Source organism: Microcaecilia unicolor, chromosome 2, assembly GCF_901765095.1.
Source record: "Microcaecilia unicolor chromosome 2, aMicUni1.1, whole genome shotgun sequence".
Lineage (NCBI taxonomy): Eukaryota > Metazoa > Chordata > Amphibia > Gymnophiona > Siphonopidae > Microcaecilia > Microcaecilia unicolor.
In genome coordinates, this window is record NC_044032.1 from 241,862,739 (window position 1) to 241,875,083 (window position 12,345).

General features: G+C 43.6%; 1 protein-coding gene across 1 annotated transcript in view; it reads left to right on the plus strand.

Moving 5' to 3' along the window:
* The first annotated feature begins 919 nt into the window (after positions 1-919).
* FAM189A2 (family with sequence similarity 189 member A2) overlaps positions 920-12,345 on the plus strand; it is a 102,331-nt gene continuing 90,905 nt past the window's right edge. Inside the window, exons 1-2 of the mRNA XM_030193849.1 lie at positions 920-1,638; positions 6,704-6,760. Coding sequence (XP_030049709.1) covers positions 1,306-1,638; positions 6,704-6,760 — 390 coding nt within the window. The 5' untranslated portion in view covers positions 920-1,305. The remainder of the gene's footprint in view (positions 1,639-6,703; positions 6,761-12,345) is intronic.

Consider the following 12,345-nt stretch of genomic DNA (forward strand, 5'->3'; position numbering starts at 1 on the left):
ATGGATGGGGTAGGGTAGGGAAAAAGTCTTCAAAGGTTTTCTTCCTGTTTTGCTTAATCAGGCATTTACATTTGTTAAGCAAAGTTGCTGTTGCTGTGATTATACTATTATGTGTGTTTGACATATTTGCCATTATATTAGACATATCTGATCAAGTTTGATATGGCATAATGTAACTATATTTAAAACTATTGTGTTTTTTTTTCCACATTAAGTGGTTTATGTTGATGCAGGGCAGCTGTTGGGTAGAATACTTAGAAATCCATCATCAAGTGCATTCTAAGGCATTATTTTGTAGTATCCCAAGAAACACTTACTCACGTCTCTCTCTCTCTATCTATATATATAGTGCCCACCCAAAATGTCAGGTCTGGCTACGCTAAAACAGCTACCTTCTTTTTCGATTTTGATTACTTAGACTTCTGTTTTGAGGTTTTCAATTTTACTTATTACGGCTTAGTTGAATTCGTTCAAAAAGGCGGTAAATAAATCCAAATAAATAGTTTTAACCATATATACAATTAAGAAAATTCGCAAGGAATCGCCTCCCTGGGGGGGGGGGGGGGGGGGGAGGAAAAATTGTCTTGTCAAAGTGTTTCCGTTGACAAGCCTTGTCAAAGTGTGATCATCTTTCTTTGCTCTGCACCCTCTCTAATTACTAACATTGTGGAAAAGAACAGAATAGGGGCGGGCCGCGGGAAAGACTTCTCACTACACCCCCCTTTCCTTGCTACACAATACTGTGGGTACCGACCGGCCAACCAATGTCCTATGCGCCCCCCCCCCCCGGGGGCTCAGTGGCCTGGTCCGTGGCGGGTGCCTGCCGCGACGCCTCGCACCCTTTCCCGCCCTCGCGAGGAGTCTCAGCGGGAGCCGTCATCTATTCTCGCTGTAGTCAGTCACGTTTGTGCCTCAGCGACCACCCCCCTCCCCGCTGGGAGAGGGCGACGTTTTGCTTCATCTGCTCTGCTGCATGTCAGTGCAAAAACCCTGGGCCACACATGCACACCGTGAAACCCAAGCAGCCTCTCTCCCGCCCCCTCTCCAGCGAGTTATTTTAAACCTAGCAGCAGCTCGGCCTGGCCACTTCTTTACAAGTAAATACAGCGTAGGCGAAGGAGAGAGAGAGAGAGCACTAACCGCAGCAGAGAAGGTGGGGGAGATGGGACGGGGCGGCGACGCAGGGGTCTCCCTCCCTCCACGTTGTTGTAATGTTCTGATAGTCGTCACCTCCCCCTCCTGTCCTGACAGCTAGAGCGAGCGCTCCTGTCCTGGGTCCTGGCCCCAGAGAGGAGAAGCAGCAGCATGTCTCTGCCCGTACTGTTGCCGGGCTCCTGTTGCCCCACGGTGTCACCCCTACCTCCGGGTTCCTCGGGGGCCGGGGAGCTGCTATCGCCGCCGCCGCCTCCCCCTCCGCTGCGGTCGCGCTGGTGCCGGGGTTTGCTGCCGCAGCCTCCTCCGGCCTCTCTGCCCAGCCGGGCCCCGCAGCCGGCTCTGCTGCCCGCCAGACCCTTGTTGTCGCTGGGGCTGCTGCAGCTGGTGCTGGGCGGCTGCCTGGTGGCCCTGAGCTTCGGGGCGCTGGCACTGAGCAACTCTCCCCGCGTCAAGAGCTCGTGTCCCTTCTGGGCTGGATCTTCGGTGAGTACCTGGCTGGGCCGCTGATGCTGAAGAAGTTAAAACAAAAGTTCGATGTTGGTATTTGTGTTTTGTTTTTTGTGTGTGTGTGTGTTGTGTGTGTGTGTGTGTGTGTGTGGGGGGGGGGGGGGGGGGTAGTGTTCCTCTTGGATGCAACGTTGATCCTGGGTAGGGGAGGAAGGAATGTAGCTTTTCCTGTCTGTTAAAAGCAGCCTCGTTTTTTTGGCCTTGGCACTGCGAGGTTCTTGCCAAGTTTGTCAATTGCCTAGAAATAAAAACCTGCAGACAAGATGCAGTTGGCATTTTTAAGTTGCATAGATTTAACAATTCGTGGCTCACGTTCGTGAACTACTAGGCTTTCTTTAGACTTGTGGATCACTAGGAGTCCGCGAGAAACTTGAGAAATAATAATATATGACTGACTTGGTGGATGGACTTACGGACACCTGCAACAGAGCGGATCCACATTTACCAGGGATGGTGCATGCTGGCTGGGATTGACTTTAAGGTGTTTTTTTTTTTTAACAAAACTGTTGCTATGAAGCATAATTCAGAAGATCAGGCTGAGAACTAGGGAAGTCTGTTTCAAAGTCCACTGATGCTTCTCATGATCTTCACAAGGTTAGACTTTGAGGAATCAGCGATGTGGAGTCAAATGGGTGTCCACAATGCCCTGTGCAGAAAGAAATACATAGCAGCGTCGAGGAGGATGTGGAGTATTAAACAAGGATCTCCAAGTCCGTTCCTCATGTGAGGTTTCATTTCATTTTCTTTAATTTGCAGAGAGTTATTTTCCCCCAGACAGACAACCGTACATCTTGACCATAGTAGCCGACTCTGTGGGTGCTTGAGCACCCCCAATATTGAGAACATTCCATGTATGTGGCCAAGAAAGTGTTATTTCCACTGGGCTTAGCACCCCCAATAATTTTGAAAAGTTGGCTCCTATGATATTGACTCCTTTTGTTTAATTCTTTCCAACTTCCATTGGGTTGGAAAGAATAAACAGTATTTTGTAAGCTTTATTTATAGTTTGCAAGTGAGAAAAAACACATACATCAGCCTTATAACACATACAAAACAATGGCCACAGAACACAGTGTTAGACATAGCAGAACTGTTCAATATATGGCCATAATATAGCCTGAACAGTGACCTGGTGAATCCCCTCAACCCCCTCCCACCTTTAATCCCCTCCCTATCCCAACAAACTATTATTACACAGAAGAGGTTGCTGCAAATGAGTCTTCATCTTCAAGAGGGTGCTGACAAGTTCGGCTCGCAAGTTCGAGTCGATCTAGGTGGTATAGATGTCCCAAATGTGCTGAAATGATAAAAGGTTATTTCTCTTGGTTGCCGTCAGTTTAGACATAAAATGTAGATGGCTCAACGTATGCAAGAGCATAGTGTGGCCATGTAAAGTGGGCGCTTTCCAAGCTGAAGCCAGAAGCAGACGCCCTGCTGTGACAATCTGGTGGGTAAGTCGCCGCTTCCTTAGCGTCCCTCTGGACCGGCCCAGATTGACTGATGGGTTGTGCATGCCTACCAGCAGGTGGAGAACGAGAAGACTAATTTCAAGACAGACAATAAGAGCCGTGCTCAGCCCCTTGGAAACCTCAGTATTCTCAGTCTCCAGCAAGTGGTAGTACTGATGACTCCTCTGATAGTTCTGAGATAGCCACCATTAATCACAAATTAGACACAGTATGTACTTGGCTTACACAATATTGCTTATTTATTTAATCCAGAAAAATCTCATGCAGTTTTTTCTCTGAACATAAGAACATAAGTGTTGCCATACTGGGACAGACTGAAGGTCCATCAAGCCCAGCATCCTGTTTCCGACAGTGGCCAATCCAGGTCTCAAGTATTTGGCAAGATCCCAAAACATTACAATACATTTTATGCTGCTTATCCTAGAAATAATCAACCTAGTCCTTCTGAATACTTTAGCGATTTCACTGACTGATAAAATTAAGGTGCTGGGAGTTCTTCTTGATGGTGCACTGACCTTTATTCCCCAAGTATCCCCAAGCTTCGTGCTTTCTTTCAGCTCAGGTGTATCAGATCCATTAGGTAATTTGTTTTTCCTACAGCAGTGAACATTCTTGTTTGTTCTTTTATTGCATCTCAACTTACATAAGTACATAAGTATTAGCCTTCCTTATCAGCGCTTTGCATTTGACCTGACATTCCGTATGTTGTTTCTTATTATTTTCAGTTGGTTCCTTCTTCCATTTTCTGAAGGATTTTCTTTTAGCTCTAATAGCTTCCTTCACCTCACTTTTTAACCATGTTGGCTGTCGTTTGGTCTTCCGTCCTCCTTTTTTAATACGCGGAATATATTTGTCCTGGGCTTCCAGGGTGGTGTTTCTGAACAGCATCCACGCCTGATTTAAATTTTTGACCCTCGCAGCTGCTCCTCTGTTTTTTTTCACCGTTCTTCTCATTTTATCATAGTCTCTTTTTTTAAAGTTAAATGCTAATGTATTTGATTTCCTATGTATACTTACTTCAAAGCTAATATCAAATCTGATCATATTATGATCACTGTTATCAAGTAGCCCCAGCACCATTACCTCCCGCACCAGATCATGCGCTCCACTAAGGACTAGGTCTAGAATTTTTCCTTCTCTCGTCGGCTCCTGTACCAGCTGTTCCATAAAGCAGTCCTTGATTTCATCAAGGAATTGTACCTCCCTAGCGTGCCTCAATGTTACATTTACCCAGTCAATATCGGAGTAATTGAAATCACCCATTATTATTGTGTTGCCCAGTTTGTTTGCGTTCCTAATTCCCTTTAACATTTCTGCATCCGTCTGTTCATCCTGGCCAGTCGGACGGTAGTACACTTCTATCACTATCCTTTTCCCCTTTACACATGGAATTTCAATCCATAGTGATTCCAAGAAGTGTTTTGTTTCCTGCAGAATTTTCAATCTATTTGATTCAAGGCTCTCGTTAATATACAATGCTACCCCTCTACCAATTCGATCCACTCTGTCACTGCAATATAATTTGTACACCGGTATGACAGTGTCCCACTGGTTTTCCTCCTTCCACCAGGTCTCAGAGATGCCTAATATATCTAATTTTTCATTTACTGCAATATATTCTAACTCTCCCATTTTATTTCTTAGGCTCCTGGCATTCGCATATAGACATTTCAAACTATGTTTATTGTTCCTATTTACCTCATGCTCAGTACTTGACAGTATTAATTTACAATCTTTTGTCTGATTTTTATTTAAGGACACCTGATCTACTATGGGTTGTTGTTTTTTTACCTCACTATCAGGATACCCTATCTTCCCTGTTTTGGTGATATCTTTGAAAGATACCTTATCCCGAATCATGCGCTTTTGAGCTACTGTCGGCCTTCCCCACGTTTCTAGTTTAAAAGCTGCTCTGCTTTTTAAATGCTGATGCCAGCAGCCGGGTCCCAACCTGGTTAAGGTGGAGCCCATCCTTTTGGAATAGGCACCCCCTTCCCCAGAATGTTGCCCATTGGCCCTAGTTCCTAACAAATCTAAAACCCTCCTCCCTGCACCATCGTCTCATCCATGCATTGAGACTCCGGAGCTCTGCCTGTCTCTTGAGCCCTACACGTGGAACGGGTAGCATTTCAGAAAATGCTACCCTAGAGGTTCTGGATTTGAACTTTCTACCTAAGAGTCTAAATTTGGCTTCCAGAACCTCTCTCCCACATTTTCCTATGTCATTGGTACCCACATGTGCCGACAGCCGACTCCTCTGCACTATCTAAAATCCTATGTAGATGACGCGTGAGGTCCACTACCTTTGCACCAGGCAGGCAAGTCACCAGGCGATCCTCACGTCCCACAGCCACCCAGCTATCTATATGCTTAATGATCGAATCACCAACTACAACAGCTGTCCTATCCCTTCCCTCTCGGGCAGCAGGAGTCATATCCTCGGTGTGAGAGGATAGTACATCCCCTGGTGGGCAGGTCCTGGCTACAGGAATACTTCCTACTTCACCAGGGTGATGCTCTCCTTCTAGGAGACCTCCCTCCTCCAAGGTAGGGAGGTCTCCTAGAAGGAGAGCATCACCCTGGCATCACCACTTGATTAATGGAACTCACTTTACCTGGCTCTTCCACAGTGTTGAACTGAACAGATTGCAACTCGTTCAAAATACTGCTATTTAACTTACAACAGGACATAAGAAGTACGACCATGTCACTCCGCTTCTGAAGGATGCTCACTGGTTACTTATCCCTTATCGTATTAAATACATATTGCGTCTTCTGATTTTATAAAATTCGAGCAGTTGGAGAGCCTACTTTTCTCTCCACACTCCCCCTTCCTTATAGACTGTCTTGTCTTTTGCGCTTCTCTCAACAGGATCTTTTTGTACTACTGTCATTTCACGACATATTTTCAGCCATTACGTGCCAATCCCTCTTTTCCGTACAAGCCCCCCCCCCCCCCCACCTAACTATGGAATCACTTACCTGAAGGGCTGAAGACTTTGCCCTCTCTATCTCAATTTAAAATTGAATTAAAACCCCATTTTTTCTTGGAGGCTTATGGACCCTCATCGAGGCTGCGTGAAACACTTGTGCTTTCCTAATATTTTTTTCCTACCACCCTCTCTCGCTTTCCTATAAGATATTGTAGTTTTTCCCCCACCCCTTTTGTGTTGATATGTTTTTGTCAGACTGTTATGTATGCACTTGGTTTTATTACTTTAATTTTTTATTTCCTATTAGATTGTAAGCCGTCTAGACACATGTTTAATAGATGGGATAGAAAGTCTCTAATAAAACTTGAAACTTGATACTAGTTTATGATGGTTGAGGGTCAAAAGAGCAGAGACCATAGACCAATGTTACGACTTTATAATACATTACTGAGGTATTGTTCAAGGGGAGGGGAAGGGATGTGTTCATTTCCATTCAGTTGTGAATAATTTCGTTACTTGCGTTTTTTATACTTTGTTCTTTGTGCTCTGTCTGCCCACATCTCTGTAAAACTTGTAGCCGTCTACTGAAGTTGCATGAAACTAGTGTCCTATCAGCTCATTGGATTGTGTTTGCTGCAGGTGATCCTTTCAGGAATTATTGGATTAACAACATGGAGGAGGCCAGTGATGCTGTTGGTATGTATTTCTCCAAAATCTGTTGTTCCTGAGAAAAATGTTAAATGATATGCATGATGGTACAGATATGCTGCTGTTGCCAATGCCACCTTCTTTTAAAATGTATTGATGTAAAAATAGACCACATGCACTGAATTAAATTACCTTGACTAAGCAACGCAATGTCTTCTGTTATAGTACTGTCTTGGGCCTGTATTTATCACTTGTCATTGTCTTACATACTCAGCAGCATTTGTCATGCCATGCTTGAGAAGTGCTGAGCTCTTTTCCTCTCAGCAGTTCTACGCTGACAATGTACAGTATGGTGTTTCTTTGTCCTCTGCTGGGCTAATAATATAGAGCATTTATTGTTGTTACTAGCCGTTGAGCCCGTGAAACGGGCTACTTTTGGAATGGGGGGGGGTTTCCGAGCCCCCCCCCCCCCCCCGAGTTCGCCGCCGCCCCGACTCCCCCGGAGTCACCGCTGCCGCCCCTCCACCCGGCCCGAGCAGCACTGTAAACTTACATCAGCAAAGCTGCCGTCAGGGCGGGCTTCCTTCTCTGCCTGTGTCCCGCCCTCGTGTGACGTAACGTCGGCGAGGGCGGGACAGAGGCAGAGAAGGAAGCCCGACAGCAGCTTTGCTGATGTGCCTGCTGCTGCGTGGTGATGTAAGTTCACAGTGCTCGGGCCAGATGGAGGGGAGGGGGAGCGGTTCCGACGTCTGCAGCATGCCAGTAGAGACTTCCCTCTCTGTCCCGCCCCCGTCATCACGTATTGACGCGGGAGCGGGGCAGAGAGGGAAGTCTCTACTGCGCATTTGCGAGTGAGTACGGTCACTCGCCGTTTATATGTTTGATAATCCTGGTTATACTGCTCTCCTTGCCATCTGTGACGTTTTCTTCGCTATGCCGAAGGGATATGGTGCAAGCAGCATACTCCATCCGCTCGGGCTGCCTTTCGTGCACACTTCTGAGAATTTTATTTAGCCATCCAGAAAGCCAAATGTGACTCTCACTAAGCGATATAATTCAGCTGTGAACCGCCCTCAGTTTGCACACCCTATTCTTGCAGAACTAGCACCAGTACACTCTATTCCCCCTCCTATGATGTGAACATTCTTTCTCTGGAAGCCCTTGCTAATGCTTGTTCAACCAAGACTGATACTCTTCTTCAGTATCTGTTGCAATCCGTAACCCCTCCTTGCCCTGTTGATGGCAACTCTTACAGCCACCTGATCTTCAGATCAGAGTGTGAATTGCTATTGTAAAGTGTACCTGCTGACCTTTTCCATCTTGCTGCTTCAGGAGGTGCCCGGGGAAGCTCGGTGGTTTGGCATTAAGCCCCACCCACTTGGTTTGTCATCAGTACCCAACACCCTTCCCCTAGGAGTGAAAAGCACGCCAGTACCCGGGATGCACCGCTGAAGGGGCACACTAAGGGGCGTAATGCCCCTTAAGTGTGCTCCTTAGTGGGCAAATTTGTGACAACTTTGTGGTTATTTTTATCTATTGTTTGAACTAATTGTTCTTTTGTTTCATCATGCAACTGTTTTTGTGTTTATGGTACTGGGGTCTTTTTATGTTGTGGGGCAGGGTCTCTTACACTTTGAGTTTTACTAACTCAAAGTGGAATATTCCAGTTCAGATTTCTAGTAGGTTTAATTATTATCCAGAATTATTTGCTAATTCTGTTAACTTACAAAACTTGATAAATTGCTTACCGTTTTTACATAAGTAGATTCCTGTATACATGGTTGCCGATATGACAAAACCCGTAGGGATAATTGTCCTCGGGGAGTCAATCATAATTTGACTTGTATCAAAATAACTACAAATAAAGTAGCTTCCTATACACTGGTACCTTGTTTATACATCAATGCAAGATTGGTAGTGAGTAAGACTGATATCATTAGAGAGATGCTTGAGGAATATGACCGAGGTGTAATATTTATATCGGAAACCTGGCTTTCTTTGAGAGGTGACCCATGATTAAACTCTCTGTGCCCCCCTGGTTATAAGATATTGCACTCACTGCAATTGCACAAACGAGGTTTAGCTATGATATATAAATCTCTTAGATAAGGTTTCAACATCTTCATTAGAATTAACGTGTTGTAAGATTCAAGACTTCGTTTGTAGGTACCATATCATTTGTAGGTACCATATCATATGCTGTGTGGTTTTATATTGCCTTCCAGGCAAATGGTCTGAGAGTAGATATGTGATTCAGGAATATATGTCTAAATATGCCATACAATACCAATCCTTTTTTATTAATTGGTGATGTAAATTTACGCTTAGAAGATAAACAGAATGGTAGGATTATATTATCTCTTATATTGGATTTTACTACCCCTTATTACAAAGCACCCATGAAAACGGTCATGTTCTGATATCTTCGCAATGACTAATTGTGATTCCCCTTATATGCGTTTTAATACTTGCATTCCACTGCCATGGATGGATCATTTTTTAATGGAGACGCCATTTTGAAATGCATGGTGCTCCGTTAAGCTATTTTCAGCATCGTGTTCTAGCGCTTGTTCCTGATGAAGCCTTGATGTTGGGGTGAAACGGAGGTGGCCTCCGTCGAACATAAAGATAAGAGTGCTTTACTTTTGTTATTAAGCGAAGTAATGCTGGGAGTTTAGCAATTAAGAATCATACCTTTAGCCAAAGTTAAAATGTTTGATAAAATCTTGAAAAAATTCTAATAAGTAAACAGTGGAGTTTTTATACCCAATGATAGAATCTGGGCGGGTGTTACTTTTGATGTTAGTAACCTCGCTCTAAACCTGCGACTGTCTGTCCCAGGTTTCTGAGGGTTTTCTCCACTTCTAAGCACATCATTTTGATATTTTGCTTCCTAGAGTCACTGAAAGTTTATACTCAGACTAGAGGTAAAATTGATACTTCACTATTCTGGAACAAAATAGGAAAGCTACTTAGAACTGTCTGTTACAATTTGTTTTTAGGATGACGGTTGCATGTTTCAGGCATTTTGAATGAAATTGCACCTTTTAAAGGTGAAACTAAAAATTCCTTGCAAATCTGAGAAGTGGTTTAATGAGGAGCTTGTGCTTGAAACATGATGTTAGAAAGTGTGAAAGAGTTTGGAGAAAGGACCCAACTCTTATTAATAAACAAAAATGGTGCTTGAAAGTATATTTATATAAACGTCTTATTGAAAAGAGGGCCTTTTTTTACAAACTCATTGATTCTAATCAGCATAGTTCTTGGAAATTGTTTAATGTTTTAGAAAATATTTTAAATACAAATGATCTTAACACTTCATTAGCCGACACTTTGGCATTGTATTTTTTGGAAAAAGTTGAGACTATTTGTAAGCGGCTAATCACATCTGTCCCGATTGAGAAGGAAGGTTTAGTTCTAATCAGTGATATTTCTGTAGATCACTTATGGAGCAGTTTTGACTTAATTACAGACAAGGAAGCTAAAAGTTTGGTTAAGTGGTATTCTAGGGCTAACCTCAGTTTGTACCCCTGTCCTGCCCATTTGATGAATGTAATAAGTGATGATTTTTTTAAATCTGTTCTTACATTAAATTATTGCCTAGAATCTGGTCAGTTTCCTTCTCATTGAGGAGAAACTGTTCTCACATCCATTCCTAAAAATGATGCAGGGGTTCTGCGGGCTGTTAGTAACTATTTTCCAGTAACCTCAGTACTGTTATTTGTGAAACTGCTGGAGGGGGTATGTTTTGCAAGGTTGAATATGTACTTGTAGGAGAGTAATTTACTACATTCATTACAGTCTGGTTTTAGAAATAACTATGGCACTGAGACTGTTATAACAGCTATTTTGTCTTACAGTAGTAGCTTATTGAGCCGCGGTACGAATAAGATCATTGTCCAGTTTGATTTGTCTTGTGCTTTTGATCTTGTCAACCATGACACCTTGTTGATGAGATTAAACAACATTGGCATAAATGAAGCTGTTTGAAGGTTTCAGGGTTTTTTTTTTAATATCTCGTCGTTACAGGGTAAAAAAAAATGGGAATCTTTCGAGCAGGCTGCAGGGTGCCACAAGGCTCCCTGTTGTCACATTTATTATTCAATGTACTACTTAAACCTTTAGGCAGGGTATTAGAAAAGCTTAATATATTTTTTTCATATTTGCAGATACAGTGCAATCCGCTTAAGTGCAAGAGTCTGGGACCAAAGAAATACATGCATTTAACCGAAGCGTGGACTTAACCGTTGTGACCCAAAAAAGAAGCTTGACATCGGATAAACATATGTACAGTACTGTTTATTATACATACAGTATACAGTCTCCGTTAACTGACGTTAGGCTTACTTGAAGTAATCAGTCATAGTTCTCTGTACACTCTTGTGTCTGTGAGTTCCATAGACTGTCTGCCAAATGGTAAAAACTGTCATAGCACTGACATCCAGTGGCCTCCGGATAGGCCCGCACGGTGTTGAGACTCTCCAGCGCTCTTGCAAAAGTGGCAGGAGGTTGTTGAATTTCGTCAGCATGTGCCTCGCTGCTCATTTCATCATCTGTTTCATCATCAGCCGTTGCCTGCGTGTAGGCGCATATCTGGACATCAGTGCTGTTGTCAGCTGTTTGTAGATCGTAATCAACAGCTACGTAGTGGTGAAACTCCTCTTCAGTAACACCGGCCGGGATGTCAATAGGCTGTTCATCTGACGCGTTTGTAACAGCTGCATCTGTTTCGTCCCTCTCCACATCCATAACAAAGCTTGCCCGCTTGTAGCAGTTCACAATGATTGCCTGTGTAACATTATTCCAGGCTTCTTTTTGCATATGTAGGGAATCCAACAATGATAGATTACGAGCCAGTTCAACAGCACGTTTATCCTTGCCAGTCTGGTCATCCATAACGCTCATCAGACAACGTAGCACAAGAGTCCAATAATGTTGTTTGAAATTGGCTATTATGCCCTGATCCATAGGTGGGTCAGAGAGGTAGTGTATGGTGGCAGGAAGACCACCTTGACATTAGACAACCTGACATCATCACTGTGTGCAACACAATTATCACAAAGCAACAAAATCTGACGCTTTTGTGCCTGCATTCTAGTGTCTAACTTCTTTAGTCACTGCTTCCAAATTTCCCCAGTCATGCATGAATTTGCGTTATCCTCGTATGACACAGGAAGTCGCTTAACATTCTTGAAGCAACGGGGCTGTTTGCTCTTTCCAATGACGAGTGGTCCAACTTCTCACTCCCATCCATATTGCAGCAAAGGAGGATCATCAGTCAGACCTTCGACGTTTTACTTCCTGTAGTTTCGGCTTATTTGAATGCAAGTGTTCCATTAGGAATAGCTCGCCAGTAGAGTCCGTTTTCATCAGCATTGAAAATGTCACTAGGTGCAAACTCATTCAAGATGGTAGGAAGAACTGAAACAACCCAATTTTCAGCACCAAAGTCATCAGCGTCTTGTTTTTCACCATGTTGTTTCTTGAATTTTATGTTGTTCCTCTCCTTCCATCTTTCCAACCATCCAACAGGACTTTGAATTCAGTTAGTCCAAGACTTTCAGCTAGCTGATTAGCTTTCTCCATAAGCAGTGGACCACTGACAGGAAACTGTCTGCTCCTGACTTGAGAAA